Source organism: Alexandromys fortis, unplaced genomic scaffold (genome assembly GCF_014885135.2).
Source record: "Alexandromys fortis isolate MF-2015 unplaced genomic scaffold, M_Fortis_MF-2015_v1.1 scaffold_173, whole genome shotgun sequence".
Classification (NCBI taxonomy): domain Eukaryota; kingdom Metazoa; phylum Chordata; class Mammalia; order Rodentia; family Cricetidae; genus Alexandromys; species Alexandromys fortis.
The window spans coordinates 793,093-810,864 of record NW_026068051.1 but is presented as its reverse complement, the minus strand read 5'-3'; the positions used below and the strand labels follow the sequence as shown (position 1 = coordinate 810,864).

Below are 17,772 nucleotides of genomic sequence, written 5' to 3'. Positions count from 1 at the left end.
CTCTCTCTCTCTCTCTCTCTCTCTCTCTCTCTCTCTCTCTCTCTCTCTCGCTTTTCAAGACAAGGTTTCTCTGTGTATCTCTGGCTGTCCTGGAACTCAAAGAGATCTGCCTGCCTCTGCCTCCCGGAATTACTGGGATTAAAGGCGTGCGCCGCCACCACGTGCTTCTAAAATCCATTTTAATGCTTAATTAGCAGACGAAATGTCCCGGAGGAGAGCAAGCTATTCCTACAAAATCAATCTCCTCTCTTCCCCTTCCCTCTATATAGGCTCTTGCAGGAACTCACAGAGACCCACCTGACCCTGCCTCTAGAGAGCTGAGATTACAGGTGTGTACTGTCTTGTCCAACATTATTTTGTCTTTTTTTGTTGTTGTTCTGTTTCTTCGAGACAGGGTTTCTCTGTAGCTTTTGGAGCCTGTCCTGCTGTCCTGGAACTAGCTCTAGACTAGACTAGGCTGGCCTCGAACTCAGAGATCCACCTGCCTCTGCCTCCTGAGTGCTGGGATTAAAGGCGTACACCACTACCGTCCAGCTATCTTGTCTTTCTAATGGACAGCTATGAAGAGCTTTTTAGGAATCTGAACAGCCAAACCTGTGTTTGAACAGAAAGCTTTTGTCTTAAGAATTTTCTGGATTCAATTAGTAAATGAAATTTATCCTCTGGCTTCAGAGAATTCTTCCTTGCACTTTTTGTTTGGTTGTTTTTTGAGACAGCATCTCAAAATATAGTCCAGGTGGGCCTTGAATACACATTCTCCTGCCTGGGCTCCTTACATGCTGGGGTTAGGGGCATCCACCTAGATTTCCTGGAGAATTCTATTATTTACAAGACAGCTGGGTGAAGTCCAGAAGCATAAGAACACAGCCCTGAGTAGAAAACTATCTCCCCTTTCTTCCTCTGTGGGGGTGATGGTGGTGCACAGGATCTCCAGATGGAGTACAGGCTAGCCTAGAGCTCTCAAGTCTTCTGAACAGAATGAGCCGGACATTTAAGGGAACAATGCTTAGGGATGAGGCCCTTTCCACTCTGCTTCCATCATATGCAGACCCGTCTTCTACATAACGAGGAGCTAAGTCTCTTTCTTGGTAAGAGACTTGTAAATAATTCTGTTTTTAGAAATAGGTAAACTCTAGTCAAACACTGTAGGGTTAAATTTTCCTTCTCACCCTCCCCAGACAGTGAGTGATCTAAACAGGCTTAACGGTTAGTATTTTAATGAGTTGTCATTTCCTGTCTGATAAAGATTCTCACAGTATTTAACCACCAGTTTCCCTGGGGACCAACCAATACTAGAGCTCTATTCATAGTGACTCAGAACCGACCTCAGACTCCTGGCCTTATTCAACAATGACAGATTACCCGACATCCTCCTATGAAGGTGGGCTCCTTACAAAGAGTGGGGGAATTTATCAAGAAGCCTTGTGAAGAAGCCAAAGGCCATTTCCTAGGCCTGCACTAATATTTACGGCAGTCCTGCCCTCAGAGATTAGAGGGAGAAATCAGAAGACCTCAGCTATGACCTAATAATGCAAGAGCAAGAGTGGATGGGCACTGACTGAAAACCAGCACTGTGGGTTTGGTGTTCTGAGGCAGGGTTTGTCTGTGGAGGCCAGGTTATCCTGGAACTCACAGATATCTATCTCCCAAGTGCTGGGATTAAAGGCATGTGATGCTACTGCCCAGAGAAAGATAAGCATTTTAACCTAGTAAAAAGAAGGTCTAGTAATTCTGAGTATCTGGAATGAAAGGGTTACTATTGTTACAACCTAATTGAACACAGAACATAATCTATGAAGCTGATATTGTACGGGGAAATTGGTGACTTGTATAATTTACTTCCTTTTTGGACCTGAACTGTGGTTTCTTTATACACCAGGATTTTGGAAGAGTACTCCAACATAAAATAAATCCAGAGTGAGAATTACATACTACACTGAAAAATGCAGGGCTTCTTATATGGCTTGTTTGGACTGACAGTCTCTGGTACCTTCTAAAATTTGCTGTGATTCAACCTCAGGGTTTGGGATTAAGACATCTTGAATTGCATTTGCATGTGTGCCCCTCTGTAACAGTTAAAACTTCTTTTGTATTCAACTTAGCTCACTGTGTACCCGGTGGTATTATTATTATTATTATTATTTTGGTTTTTCGAGACAGGGTTTCTCTATGGTTTTGGAGCCTGTCCTGGAACTAGCTCTTGTAGACCAGGCTGGTCTCGAACTCACAGAGATCCGCCTGCCTCTGCCTCCCGAGTGCTGGGATTAAAGGCGTGCGCCACCACCGCCCGGCTCCGGTGGTATTATTATACACATGAAACTACCCTTTCTTCCAGGCTTGCTGGAAGACAGACCGCTCTGCTTCATTCAGAAACTTTAGGAGGATGCTTGCTACTGCCTCAGTGAGTTTCTAGCACACAGGGTTTTGCTTTTGAACATTTGGGGTTGTTTCCTGTAAGAACCAGAACATTAGCTGCTACTCTCTCCAGTAGAATGCAGACCCGAGCATGGAGGGCAAAGGGGACTCTGCCAGTGAATGAAGGAGGAGTTGAAGGAGTGGTCTGCTGTGATGGAAAAACAATCCTTCTGGTCCTATTCAAACAGCTGACTGAGACTGGCCCTCCACTGCCTTCTACTGTGCGGCCTCAGCTCATCTTAGAAATACATCTTCATTCCAGTTTTCAAAGCAGAGAGGCTAACCAATGCATCGGGTTGCTTTTATTGGAGTAATATTCTGTAGGTCAGACTGACCTGGAAATCATGGAAATCCTCCTGTCTCAGCTTTCTAAGTGCTAAGATTACAGGGGTGAGCTATCAGGCAAGAATTCTGACCTATTTCTATTGATATTTTCTCTTTATGTTGCTCTGACTATCCTAGAACTTGTTATGGAAACCAGGCTGGCCTTGAACTCAGAGATCCACCTGCCTCTGTCTCCAGAGTGTAGGGACTGAAGGCATGTATTCAGTATCACACCTAGCTAGTTTTTATATTTTTATCATTTTTTTCCAGCCTCCTTTTAATTTTCTCCTTTCTCCCTCATGTGTATACCACCATACTCAGTTGCAAATTGTACTTTCTTCTTTCTTGAAGTTTTTTTTTTTTAATGTGTATGTGTGTGTGCCTGAGTGCATGTATGTATGCACAGGTGCCTAAGAAGGCATGGATCCCATGCAGATAGTTACAGACAGTTGTGCCTCACCCAACATGGGTTCTGGGAACAGAACCCGGGTCCACTGAAAAAACAGCAAGTGCTGTTAGTCACTGAGCCATCTCTCCAGCCTTGTATGTATCTAAGAGTATTTATAGGGTAATTAAAATGTGTCAGGAATTCCCTTTACCCTGTAAACTCGACACCATCTAACATAACTGGTTTTCAGCTGTACTACTCCACTAAAATGCTGATAGCTGTTTCTCATTGACAGTCTAATTATGACACACCCCAGTGTCTATGACAGAAACGCTGAAGGGTTTCTCTAGGCTACAGCAGACATGAGAAGGGCTGCTCTTGTCACCAGAGGAAGGTCACTTTAAAAGCAGTGTGTAGAACTGGATCCCCGAAGCCGGGCCTAAACTTTGTTTATCCTTTCCCAGAAATGAATGCTTGTAGTCCAGACTTCAATAGCCTTTTAAGAAACTTATTTCAAGCCGGGCGGTGGTGGCGCACACTCGGGAGGCAGAGGCAGGCAGATCTCTGTGAGTTCGAGACCAGCCTGGTCTACAAGAGCTAGTTCCAGGGCAGGATCCAAAGCCACAGAAAAACCCTGTCTTGAAAAACCAAAAAAAAAAAACCAAAAATAAAAAAATAAAAAAAAAATTCATAATTATAAATGTCAAAAAGAATCAGAGACATGAACTAGTTTACATTTTAGATTGAAAAGATAGTCAGGCACAAGGTGGCCAGGGGCCTTTAAACCCAGGCAGAATTCTAGTGAGTTCAAGGTCAGCCTGGTTTACAAAAGTGAGTTCCAGGCCAGCCCAGGCCACACAGGGAGACCCTCTCTCAACAACAAGAGATCAAACAACAACAACAACAACAAACTCAAACAGAAACAACAAAAAGCAAAGGTTGTGTTTTTCCTCCCATGGCCTAGACTGACATGGCTCATTCTAACTGCTTTCCATAGAGGAGGAACAGGAAACAACATTCCGATTTCAGCTTAATTACTAACTGGTTCAAATCATCTCTCTTGCCACAGGCAAGCCTGACTCTGAGGTCAAACGCCAAGTTAACTCAAAAATAGGAGACAGCAAAGAAGAGCATGGAACATTCTGTATCTGGTAAAAAGTCCCTGTTCCAGCCAACCCCATCCCCCAGCCCTCGAGTTCAATGACTGAGTTATGGAAACTTCTCTTGTGTGGTAAAACTGGGGACTTTGTCTTCCAATAAGACCCTGGCAAGCTGACAGCAAGCCAATGTTCTGCATATGGCTTGTTGCGAGTCATAGACTTAATGTTATTTTCTGGGAATTCTTAGCCTCTATTTGGTGAGAATTCTGGAATATGTCATTTTATAATTACAATTTTTATCATTTGGTTCTGTACTTCAAGAAATATGTGAAGGTCTCACAATGGAGAAAGTCTACAATTAAAAAAAAAGCATTTTTATGTCATCATAATAATATTCAGGCCTCAAGAAATAAAATAATGCCTTTCAAGTTCTCAAGTTTCCTGGTGCTTTGATGCTTTCTTCTGACTTTCTTCAAAGAGTGCAAAACAACATACAAGAAAACCTTTAAAAGCCGGGCGATGGAGGCGCACACCTTTAATCCCAGCACTCGGGAGGCAGAGGCAGGTGGATCTCTGTGAGTTCGAGACCAGCCTGGTCTACAGAGCTAGTGCCAGGACAGGCTCCAAAGCCACAGAGAAACCCTGTCTCGAAAAACCAAAAAAAAAAATAAAGAAAACCTTTAAAAACAACAATAGAATTCTGTCTCTATCCTGCTAAATATATCTTAATATATCTGCTAAACACACCTTAAATTTTAGAAGGCTGTTCTCTGCATCCTAACCTCTCAGAACATGTAAGTGATCTATCTAGTACATCTGACTATTTACATGTATAGCCAGATCAACCTACTCATTTAGAAGCTGATAATAAGGACTTTTCTCCTTAAACCTAGTGATACTGACAACTACTTTCTAGAATTGTCCTAGAAATAAATCTGTTAAGTACAATTGGAGGATAGGCACTATTTAAATTAGGGTATCATATTTAGCTAGGTTACTCCATACTTATATTATTAGGAATAGCAGTTCAAGTCAGCCAGTGGTGGTGCACTCCTTCAATACCAGCACTCAAGAGGCAGGGGCAGGCGGATCTTTGAGTTTTAGGGCAGTCTGGTCTACAGAGGGAGTTCCAGTACAACACAGAGAAACAGGAAAACACAGAGAAACCTCTCTTGAAAAACCAAAAACCAAACAAACAAAAACAAAAACCAGACAGGAGTAGGGGTGAGGAAGGAAGGAAAAGACAGAAAGAAGGTATTCAAGAACATTCTCAGCTATACAGCTAGTACCAGCCAAACCTGAGCTACATGAATCCATGCCTTCATTCTTTTATAGCAGTGCTAACACACATCTTTTTTTGGGGGTGGGGATAAGGTGTCTCTGTGTAGCCCTGACTGTCCTTGAACTCACTCTGTAGACCAGCCTTGTCTCCAACTCAGAGATCCGAGAGAGTACTGGGATTAAAGGCATGCACCAACACCACCACTTGGACAGGTATTTAAAAACATTTCCTATTTCAGCCAGGCATGGCTGTACAGGCCTTTAATCCTAGCAGAGGCAGGATGATCTCTGTGAGTTTGAGGATGGCTCGGGCTATGTTGAGACCTTGTCTCAAGAGAAAAAACAAAACAAAAACAATTTCGTATTCCAAAACCTAGGAAATCAAATATTGTCATGTTTGATTAGAGATTGTGATTATAAATTTATCACTGACAAAAAGTATTTTTTTTTTTTTTGGCATCTGGTAATGAAGTCAAATCTAACTTCCATTATTTAAAGATATTTTAAAATTTGTTTGTTTACTTGACCACCGAGCCATCAATCCTGCCCCACACTTATGTGACTTAATAGCTAATCCAGAAGCTGAGACAATCTTTGCAGCTATTTCTTGGAAAAAGATAAAGATATCAGGAAATTCTATCATGTCTGAAAACAGTTTAGAAAATTAAGACTACCTATCTGATTCAATAAAAACACAAATCTAGTAACTCTTGAATGTATTAGAATGAAAATCATCTTTTTTTTTTTTTTTTTTTAAAAAGACAGTTTCTTGTAGCCAGTCAGGCCTCAATCTCTGCTTAATTGAAGATGACCTTGAATTTCCAGCCCCCCCCCCCCAATGCAACCTCCTGAGCCCTGGGATATGAGGCAGCTGATATCACACCTGTTTCATGTGGCATTGGGACCGAATCCAGGGCTTTGTGCAAGCTAGGCAAACACTTAAGATACATTCCCAGATTTTCTATCTTTTAGAGAAAATAATCTTTGGTTTTTTTCAAGACAGGGTTTCCCTGTGTAGCCTTGGCTGTCCTGGAACTCACTGTAGACTCACAGATATGGCCTGCCCCTGTTGCATGACTTATATATAATTTTGATAATGTATATGTCTGCATGTAGGTATGTGCACTAGTTAAGTTGCCCATTGAGGCCAGGGGAATGAGATCCCTTGAGCTGGAGTTGCAGGTGGTTATGAGCCATCATTGTGGGTGCTGGAAACCAAACTTGGGTTCTCTAAAAGTACTCTAAACTAGCCATCTGTCATCTGAGGGACCAGACTAGTGTAGTTTAAAAGAAAGGCGTTGGGGACTTGAAAAAACAAAATATATTACACTTTAACTAAGTTGTCCAAAGGCACTTCAACTTCTATATACTGTAGAGAAATGGCAGAATTTCTTAAGACTCTCCAAAATCTGAGGAAACAAATAAAAAAAGCAAGCGGTACGCAAATGACCTGTTGACTTTTCTATTTGGATAGCATGTGCTCATTTCCTGAGTACCTGCTATGTGTCAGTCAAGGGGTCAGGTGCTCAGGCCAATGAATAAGAAAGCATGCTCTCTGGTATTAGGAAGCTTACAGAGCTAGACACGGGGGCATTTGCCATCCCATCACTTGGGTGGCAGAAAAGGGGATCTTTATGGGTTGGTAGAAAAAAGATGCAATCAGGGTTAGGGAGATAGCTTGTTGGTAGAGTGTTTGTCCAACACAAATAAAGTCTTACATTTGATCCTCAGAGCCACATAAAACTGAACCTTGTGGGGAACATTTATAATTCCAGCATTCAGGAGGTGGAGGCAGAGGATCACAAGTTTAAGACCAGCCTCAACTACATAAGAATGTTTGAGGTCATAAGACTCCCAGAAAAAAAAGGGGGTGGAGTGCAACAAGACAAGTAATCATATATTCATAAACATAAAAACAAAACTATAAGTGTATGTACTATATGTTGCTGTGCAGAGAGGTTCCTAGCTCAGAAATACTTGACCAAATCAGAAGGTTTTCTGAGGATAAAAGCTGAAATCTAATGGGCATCTAACTGTGGATGATGGATGAGGTTTACCCTACACACAACATTTGGCACCAGTGTGGAAAACACATGCACTTTTTGTGGTGCTGGGGAGCATACGTGGGACATTATACATGTGAGACCTATACTTACAATTGAGCAATCCATGCCTATAAGATGATAATTGTTATTTGCGATTGAACCTAGGGCTTCAACATGCTGCTCAAATGGTATTTTGCTGAGCAATATTTTTAGTCCCTGGAATGACTTGTCAGACTGGGAGCTGCTAAGAGTATACAATGTGTAGAGGGCATTGTTAGATTGTTAGATGTTTTTTTTTGCGAGACAAGGTTTCTCTGTAGCTTTGGTGCCTGTCCTGGAACTAGCTCTTGTAGACCAGGCTGGCCTTGAACTCACAGAGATCAGCCTGCCTTTGCCTGGGATTAAAGGAATGCACCACCACTGCCCAGCAACATTGTTAGATGTCTTAACAATGCATGGGACAGTCCCTCATAGCAAAGAATTATTTGGCCTGAAACATCACAAGTGCAAGGTTGAGGCTTCACCCCAAGGCAGATGAATGGTGGGAATTGCAAGCATCTGTGACACCAAGCAGGAGACAGACACTCAGAGCTCTATTTTTAAGGAACTCTGGTTTTAAGAACAAAAGGAAAACAAGTGAAGGTGTTATGCAAAAAAGAATAGAGGATTGAGGATACTGTTGGTAACATCCCCAGACTAAAAGTTTTAGAAAGTTACTAACAGTGGTACATTTTAATAGATGGGGAAGGACAGGAACAGTTTCAGTAGATGAGACGGGAGCTCTGTAATACAAGCTTCTAGAAACTCCAAAGACTGGAAAAACACGACAGTGGTAAGGGTGTAAAGCAGCTGAAACTATGACTGAGGAAAGGAGAAATCAAGAAAGTGGGTGCCACATGCACTATCATTCTACAATGTGTAGGCACGTATGACAGCTTACAATGTGTCTGCTCTTTCAGAACTGTCTCAAGACCTCAGGATGGCCTCAAACTCTGGACCCTAATTTAGCCTCCCCCAGGGCTGGGATGGCAGGCCTGAACCAGCAGGCCCACCTCCCCTTGCTCTGCTTTGAAAGTGATATATGGTGACATATGAAGGATTTAGTTTATACAGATTCAGGCAGCAAAAAAACCAGAAAGGTTTCATATATAAATTATTATATATTATATATACATATTAATAATCAGAAATTTAAGAATTAATAAACCAACACTTGGTTCTACTTAGTATAATCTCAAGAATATATTTTTCCGGGGCTGGAGAGATGGCTCAGAGGTTAAGAGCAATGACTTTCCTTCCAGAGGTCCTGAGTTCAATTCCCAGCAACCACATGGTGGCTCACAACCATCTGTAATGAGATCTGGTGCCCTCTTCTGGCATGTAGGCACACATGCAGACAGAACATTGTATACATAATAAATAAATCTTAAAAAAAAAAAGAATATATTTTTCCTTATTTTATAAGAGATGAGATATAAAATACTGTAAAAACTATTTTTACTATAAAATATAACACATAACAAACAGTAATTATGCTAGCCAGGCAGATCTCTGGGATTTCAAGGTCAGCCTGGCCTACAGAGTGAGTTCCAGGACAGCCAAGGATACATAGGGAAACTCTGTCTTGAAAAACCAAAAGAGTAACTATGCTAAATAGTACATAGTTTAAAGAATAATAAACCAACACAAACTCATCACCAAATAGCAATTCATTTTACATGGTAGAAAATTTCACCAATATTTGGTTGTCAGTGACTTTTAAGATGAAGATTTACATTAAGAATAAGCGAAATGCACTTCCACTTAGCATACTTCCATCATGGCACACTCCTTCTCTTATGAAAGGAAACTGCCTCTTGCAGAAAATGATTAAAAAGAAAAAACATGAAGGATGAAGCAAGCAACTAAGAACCCAACAGGTCTTGGTTTTATTTCTAATGCCCGACTTTTCAAATTCCAGTTAACCCATAGCTGACAACTTTATGATATTATCATTCGAACTGTATGTTAAAATATTATAATAACAACTTGTTGGCCTGTAGCCAATGATTTTGTGACATTGTCATTTGAATTGTAGGTTAAAACTGCAATCAATCAATCAATCAATCAACAAACAAAAGCACTGGAATTTAGCACTTTAATTGGCCTAATTTTTCACTAGTAAAATAACAGCTTCCTACTTCATAAATTTTGAGAATATTTTAACATGCCACTACACCCCCTTTAGTGAAACACTAAAACTTCATGATTTATATTCAACTTAACATGCAACTGTGTAGTTGGCCTAAAGCCCCACTGAACTGTAATGACACATGCATGCCTTTTCTACAAAGAAAGGCCACAGACTTTAACCCCAAAGCTCTTTGAAATCAAGATTTATGTGAACTGATACATATTTAGCTTTCAAAGAAGTGGAAAAAGTGAACTTCATTCTTCCCTTCAGTTGGGCAAGAACGTCTTTTCAACAACTAACATCAGGGCAAACACTTTCTGTTTCTCAAAAACAGTCGTTTTAAACTTTTCTATCCTACTTTCCTCTTCCACACACAACATTAACATTAAACCACAATATTAATATTAGTCTTTAAGGAATTACTCACCCAATGAAAGCCACCATCTGCTCCACAATGTGCTTGCTGAAAGTTATTATAACAAAGATTTTCTGTAAAGAAAACAGCAGTTAAATAGTTATTTAAAAGAACTACCTGTAAATTCTAAAGTGTAACTGTCTAAAAAGAAACAAAGAAGTGATTACCTCCTCCTAACAGTAATTTTAATACTTCTTTTAAAAGAAGAGACCATTTAATTCAAGTGGTCCTTGGTATTTTAAAGATGCTCTTCCTTAAGCAAAGCTGCAGTCTTTTACTAGGATACAGGAGTGTGTCTCAGAGGAACTGTGTCATGAAAACTGAGCCTGGGAGGAAATAGCGGAGCATCTTAGAATCCAGTACAGAGGAGAAGCCACAGGTTGCTACACAGCTCCCACCAAGGACTAACAGTAGGAGGCTGGCCTAAGTCTACTTTAGATTTTAGAAAGACTCTATCGTTTTAGGAAGGTTTTACAGCAACCAGATCAAAGTGTCCAGAACCTGGAACAAGCCCAGCCTTCCAGGTTTAGGGCTAAAAGTTCCTTGTGACTTTCCAAGATTCTAGTCTGGTGGGTATGAAGTACTCTATTAAAGATATCGATACTTGACATTAAAGCAACAATACCAAAATACATTTATGGCTAGAAGGTAGCAAACATTCTCAGCTTGATTTAACACATGTGAGCATAAAGTACTTAGTATGGGTATGATTTAACACATGTGAGCATAAAGTACTTAGTATGGGTAACATTAAGCAATATTAAGGGTTTTTAGGAAACACAAAACTGAGAACACTTCTTCAAAATCTTTCTTGATTTTTCTACAAATGGTAGAAAGGTGGTAATTACAGAAACACAAACTTTCTCTCTCTTTCACTGTCTTTCTCTTAAAAGAAAAGAAAAAGGGAAAAGAAGCCAACAATGTAACATGGAATGACAGGGAAAGGAAAGGTTACATTTAAGTGTATGACTGATTAGGGTTCAACAGCCTCTGTTTAACTTTAGCTTTTAAGGCTGCACAATAATTCTCGAATTAAATATGCATAAAGCTGGATTCCTGGAGTTTCTCCAAATTCCTGATAACAAACTCTTCAGTGCTCTGTTGCTGTTAAATGATTACTCTAGACAGTGTGACCAAAGGGGAGGGGGTGAGAATAAAACACATAATAACACGCTTCCTTTTTTTGTTAATCTTTCACTATAAAAGTGATGCAAGTAGCAGGTAAGGCAGATCAATTAGGAAGAAGAGTAACACATCAAGACTATAGAAATGGTGGATGGGGATGGGGCTAGAAAGATGGCTCAGCGGTTAAGAGCACTGGCTGCTCTTCCAGAGGCCCTGAATTCAATTTCCAGGAACCACATGGTGGTTCACAACCATCTGCAATGGTGGTTATGAAACCTCTTCTGGCCTGCAGACATACATGCAGGGAGAACACTATACATAATAATTGAGAGAGAGAGAAAGAAAGAGAGAGAGAGAGAAACGGTGGTGTCCTAACAACTGTGGAGTAAGTTTAGCGGAAAAGCACTAGCATAGGTGTCTACACCAGGAGCTGGCTAAGGCTTTCACTCATCAACAGAAATAATGGTGTGACTTTCAGTGATTTCAACACCATAAGCTTTCCCTACCATCATTGCCTAACAACGCAAAATCAGCCAGTGCCCGATAATTGCACAACTTCATTGCTTGAGAAACAAAACAAAATTTCCTTTTTATATGCAACAGCTTAAAAATTCACTGTGCTGGTAGGACATAAAACGTGTCAGGCATTTAAGAACACATGCCTCAGTCTTCAAAGCTGGAGGTCTGAGTGGGGATTTTAGCTGGTAAACACAAGGCACAGACCATCTTTCCCACTCTTGTGCATACAAGAAACAAAGGAAAGGGCTTTGAGGGATAAAGAAGTGAGCAGAGGAAGTTGTGGTGCTAGAGCAGACAAAGGAGGAAATGTGCTAAGTGCCCTTAATGGCCAAAGGGTTAAACTGATCAGTTGTCAGATTGTTAGTGTGTGCCTACTACACGCCAGAGGCTACTCAGTGTTAGAAACCCTCAGTGAAAGCCAGATCACTGTGGCGCAGGCCTTTAATCCAGGCAGAGGCAGAGGCAGAGGCAGAGGCAGAGGCAGAGGCAGGTGGATCTCTGAGTTCCAGGCCTCCAGGCCAGCCAGTGATACACAGAGAAACCCTGTCTCAGAAAACCAATAAAACACCTCAGGGATACAAGGAAGAAACCTTTCTGGGGCTCAGAATCCACAAATGTAGATCCCCTTTCTTGGGGATACAGACAGGCAAAATACAAACAAAAAAACAAACACCAACAACAATAGTCATGGTAAGTAAGTCAGCTGAACACAGATAATCATGTTAATTTTCATCATTTGGTAGTAAGACGATGTCTATAAGGATCCTGCTTTAGAAGAAGAAGCTGCATCTCCCTAACAAACAGGAAGATTCTAATCCAACACAATGGATGTGCTGATGAGAACCCTTTTTAGGAAGATTAACAGACAGAAAGACATTCATAAAAATAACTTATTGAAAGGCTGTCTAATGTTCAGCTGAGAAAAAAAGGAGATGAAAGAAAAGCAAATGAGAAGATATGTTTTAGTACAGCACAGAAAAGTTTGTGTGTGTGTGTTTCCCTGGACTTTGCAACTGGTCAGAATGTTTATATTACTCATTACTACTGCCTAGTCAAGCAATGAGAAAGGCTTGTTCTCCTGAGCTCATCTGGATGCACATCAAGTGACATGCCTTTATAAGCAGGTTACTATGTACAATGGAACACAGCAAACATACCCACAGTCAGTAGTAAAGGAACCAGATTCTTGCCTTTCAGAAACATAAATGGATTTTCTTTCTTTTGTCTCTACATAGTAGACAGAGAACAAACTTCAACTTCCAGAGCTTGTTTTGAATCCCACGTCTTAAGGCAAGCCTTTTTGTTCTAAAGGTAAGCTTGTTCTCTGTAAGACCCACAAAACTACCTCATACCTGCCATTGGTCTGATAAACCATTCATTTTGCTTAACCATATCAGTAACTTTGTTAAGACAAGGCAAAAGAAAGAACACTGGACAGGACACACAGCTTGATCTGGGTGCAAGTTCTAGCTGTCGGCATTCTCATAGACATGTATTACTTATTAGCCACTCTAAGTATGACGACTGTACTCAGAGCATTTTCTTCTCAAAATTCCACTGAGTATGAGGAATTTAATTTCCATTAAAGAATGAGGTACAACATTAAAAAATATGAACTGGTTTGGCTGGGCGGTGGTGGCGCACACCTTTAATCCCAGCACTCGGGAGGCAGAGGCAAGCGGATCCCTGTGAGTTCGAGGCCAGCCTGGTCTACAGTGCTAGTTCCAGGACAGGCTCCAAAGCCACAGAAAAACCCTGTCTCGAAAAACAAAAAAACAAAACAAAACAAAAAAACTGGCTGGTATATCTTAGAAGAAAAGCTATGCATATATAGCAATAGACAAGTGCTCAGCGTTAAAACTTTACAATAATTTTCTTTACGGGTGTGGCCCCTGGTAGGTCTACCATGCTCAAAGGAAAGGCCATATATTCATGAGTACATGGGCAGTACAAATTGACATGATAAATTAAAAACTAAAAAAAATAATTTGGTGAGTATTGAAGGTGGTGGGGAGGGGTGAATGGGATAAAAATATATTGCACAAAATTTTCAAAGAACTAATAAAAAAGAAACACGCAATAAAAATTTATGATAGTATAAAGAAAGTTACTTTACTATAGAAGAGTAAAATAAGACAGATACAAATTTACAAATTATGGGGCTGGAAAGATGACTCAGTAGTTAAGAGCTCTTGCTGGTCATGAAGAGGTCTGGCTCTTTCAGCCTCCTTGTGCACCAGGCATATATATATGTATATATATATATATAGTGCACACACATTACATGCAAGTAAAGCATTCAAACACAAGACAAAAGAGACTACAACTCAAACTGTTAAAGTAAGAATCGAAACGACTGGCACTTCTGTACTTACAACTCAAAAAGCTATGTTAGCATTCTTTATCCCCCACACAAAAAAGGAGAGAAAAATCATCTTGAGAAATGTTACAAAATACTACTATTCAATAAAATATTTTATTCTTACATTTTTCATATAGCGATTATATTTTAAGCACATTAAGTAGTACTGCAGTATTAAAAAAAACTTGTGTTCACTGAACTGAACATTTTTTTGGGGGGGTTTATAACCCCTGTAGTCTGAATCCTGGAACTTACTTTAGACCAAGCTGGCCTCAGACTCAGAGGATCCAACTGCCTCTGCCTCCTGAGTGCTGGGATAAAAAGTGTGTGCACCACACATGACACTGACCTAAACATTTAGGACAAGTGGGAAGAAATAAATGCCTTGAAGTAGGAAAAAGATATCCTTGATAGTTGAGTGATCATTTTGACAGCAGAAGATAGACTCAATAAACCTCAAAGGCATGTCACTGTCATCATTATCCCTACCCTTTTTGAGACAGGGTCTATCTATCTCTGGCTGGCTTGGTTTTGTTTGTTTTTCTTTTCTTTTTCTTTTTCTTTTTTTTTTTTTTTTTTTTTTGGTTTTCGAGACAGGGTTTCTCTGTGGTTTTGGAGCCTGTCCTGGAACTAGCTCTTGTAGACCAGGCTGGTCTCGAACTCACAGAGATCCGCCTGCCTCTGCCTCCCAAGTGCTGGGATTAAAGGTGTGCGTCACCACGGCCCGGCCTCTGGCTGGCTTGGAACTAGCTATGTAGACCAGGCTGGTCCTGAGCTGATGGAGTGGAGGGATTAAAGGCATGGACAAATACGCCTGGCACTCCTCCCTCTTTTTAAAAATTTTATTTATTTGTTTATGGGTGTTTTGCCTGCATGCATGTATGTGAACTATGTCCATTCAGTGTCCACTGAGGCCAGAAAATGTCAGATCTCCTGAGATTAGAGCTATACAAAGTTAGTAGCCATGTGGGTGCTGTAAAATGAACCAGGGTCCCCTGGAAGAGCAGTCAGTGCTCTTAACTGCTGAATCATCTCCCCAGCCCCTCATCCTCCCTTTTAAGAACCAGAGCCAGGGAAGTGTTAGGAGGAATCAATGAGGATAAATTTTTATTTTCAGAGACATCACTCCACTGTTCCTAACTTTCTTTTAATAAATTCTTATTTGTTGTAAACCACACTGATTAAAAACACATTCTTTACAGGTTAATTTTTATCAGTGAGAATTACCCTTAGATGAAAGAAATCACAGTCCAAGACACAATCATTTTTCTCTCAATTAGGTTCTTAGCCTTTTTTGATTTGTGTATCTTAAAGATGAAGCTAAGAGTGGCTTTGGGAGCTAGCAGAGTCTCACTTGCCTAACCACACAGCCAGCATTTCCTCATCTCCTCAGTTACCCCTTCCTTCCCCACACTAACCTCTGTCTGGTTTTCGGTAAAGGGTATTGGCGCCGAGAGGAAGTGCCACGTCGAGTATGTGAGAGAAAATAAGAATCAATGAAAGGTGGCCCGGCCACCCTTTCATGTGGTGGTCATGAAGGAAACTACAGTTTTTTGACTGTGTATAGGAAAATGATGCATTTTCTCACATGAGAATACTACTTTTATTTGATAGGTTTCAGATAGTTTCATGGAACAAAAAATAAAGCAAAAAGGAAAAAGGAGAAAGAGGAAGAGGAAGAAGAAAAAACAAACAAGGAAATTCACATATTTCTATAAAAGCTCTATTATCTAAGAAAGCAACTAACTGATAGAAGCAGATACTAAAAGTGCCTTGGTTCCATCAAGATCATTAAGCATTGACTCAGCTATAATTACCTGGATATGCATTTTAATGATTGCTTTTCCAATCAGGGTTGCACCAAAGAAAGTCCAGAATGGTACAAGGAAGTGTCCGCATGTTATTCCAGCCAGGTCAAACAGGGGATTTGGAATCTGGGGGGGGGGGGGGGGGGGAGAGGGGGTGAGAGAAAAACAAAACAAAACTTTCATACGTAATTCAAGGAAAACTTTAATTTGGTATGTGATACTCTGCTTTAATCAGTACTTACCATGTGACACAGAGAACGTTCCCTGGTCAATGCAAGACAACATTTAGAAGACCATATGAACACTCTGCATGTCTAACTACAGGCCAAAATAGGGGTTCAGGTACTATTAAGATGGTTGTGAGACAAAATGTGGGTGCTGGGAATTGGACTCAGGACCTTTGGAAGAGCAGTCAGTGTTCTTAACTGCTGAGCCCCTTCTCCAGCACAACTGGGTAGGAATTCTAACATGAGTCCCCAAACTGGGTCTCATCCATAGTAGACTGTCATTCTTGTTGGGGAATACTACTTTAAGGTGTGTGACTTTTGTTTATGCTGCATTTGATTAACTCTGTGAAGCTATGTCACTTTGCCACACTTGATGGGTCTAATAAAGACCTGAATGGCCAATAACGAGGCAGGAGCATGGAGAGGTGGGGCTGGCAGGCAGAGAGGATAAATAGAAGGAGAAGGATGCAGCAGTGTGGAACAAGGAAAGGAGGACCCTAGGGGCCAGCCACTCAGCCAGCCATGGAGTAAGATATACAGAAGTAAGAAAAGGAAAAAGCTGGCAAGAAACAAGCTGAGCTCAGGCTGGGCATCCCTAACAAAGAATAAGCCTGTGTGTGTATTTGGGAGCTGAGTGGTAGGCCCTGCAAAAGCCAAAAGAGTAAGAGCAAAACCAACCAACAACACATTCTATAAGATCACAGCAAACTAAGCCGCACACTAACACAGTTTTTAACAAACAAGAAATGGATAAACCCATGGATCTGTAGAAATTTAATTCCTTTAGTAGACTTCTGCTCATTTGGTGGCTCTTTTCTATGGGAAGAAATGAAGGCAGTCTTAACATTATTGAAGATAGCCAGGCAGTGGTAGTGCACGCCTTTACTCCCAGCACTGGGGAGGCAGAGGCAGGTGGATCTCTGTGAGTTTGAGGCCAGCCTGGTCTTCAGAGTGAGTTCCAGGACAGGCTCCAAAGCTACAGAGAAACCCTGTCTCGAAAAACAAAAATCCATGGATTTTTCTTTTTACATTTAAAAAGTCATTGTTAGCTGCTGGTGCCATATGCCTGTAACTGTAGCATTTGAGTTAAAAAAATAAGATCTTGTCTCAAAAAATAATTCATTATTTGTATTTCATTTTAAGAAAGCCTGAGGCGTGTGGCCATGTGGAGATGTGAAGGCACACCGGTGCAGCTGTTTGGAATCCTCTGTCCCAGACAAAGGAGTGATTCACAATAAACACCTTTCTAAATGTTCCCACATTAAAACAGTTTAACGTAAACATGTGAAGAAATCATAACCGTTTTTGACCATTTCATTTATTTATTTTTTTCTCCCACAGATATACTCTGCCCTTGTGACTGTTGGCTGGGCCATTTATAAGTCAATTAATTTATACTTTATTTTTGAACTCCAAAAGAAAAGAAGTTAAAAAATTATTTGCCACATGTGTTCTCTAAGAACACTGCCATGACTGAATGAGGACTCAAGTGTTCTCCAGTGGTGTTTACTCTGCATTCAGGCTCCTCGTGCAAGGCTCTTCTGCTATAGTGCAGAGTTCAGAGGCCACATTTTACTTTTTTTTTTTTTT

At 40.6% G+C, this 17,772-nt stretch overlaps 1 protein-coding gene across 1 annotated transcript in view; it reads right to left on the bottom strand.

The window, feature by feature from the left end:
* Vmp1 (vacuole membrane protein 1) overlaps positions 1–17,772 on the bottom strand; it is a 93,162-nt gene that overhangs the window by 7,242 nt on the left and 68,148 nt on the right. The window contains exons 9-10 of the mRNA XM_050119558.1: positions 15,965–16,081; positions 10,154–10,215 (exon numbers count right to left, since the gene is read on the bottom strand). Coding sequence (XP_049975515.1) covers positions 10,154–10,215; positions 15,965–16,081 — 179 coding nt within the window. The remainder of the gene's footprint in view (positions 1–10,153; positions 10,216–15,964; positions 16,082–17,772) is intronic.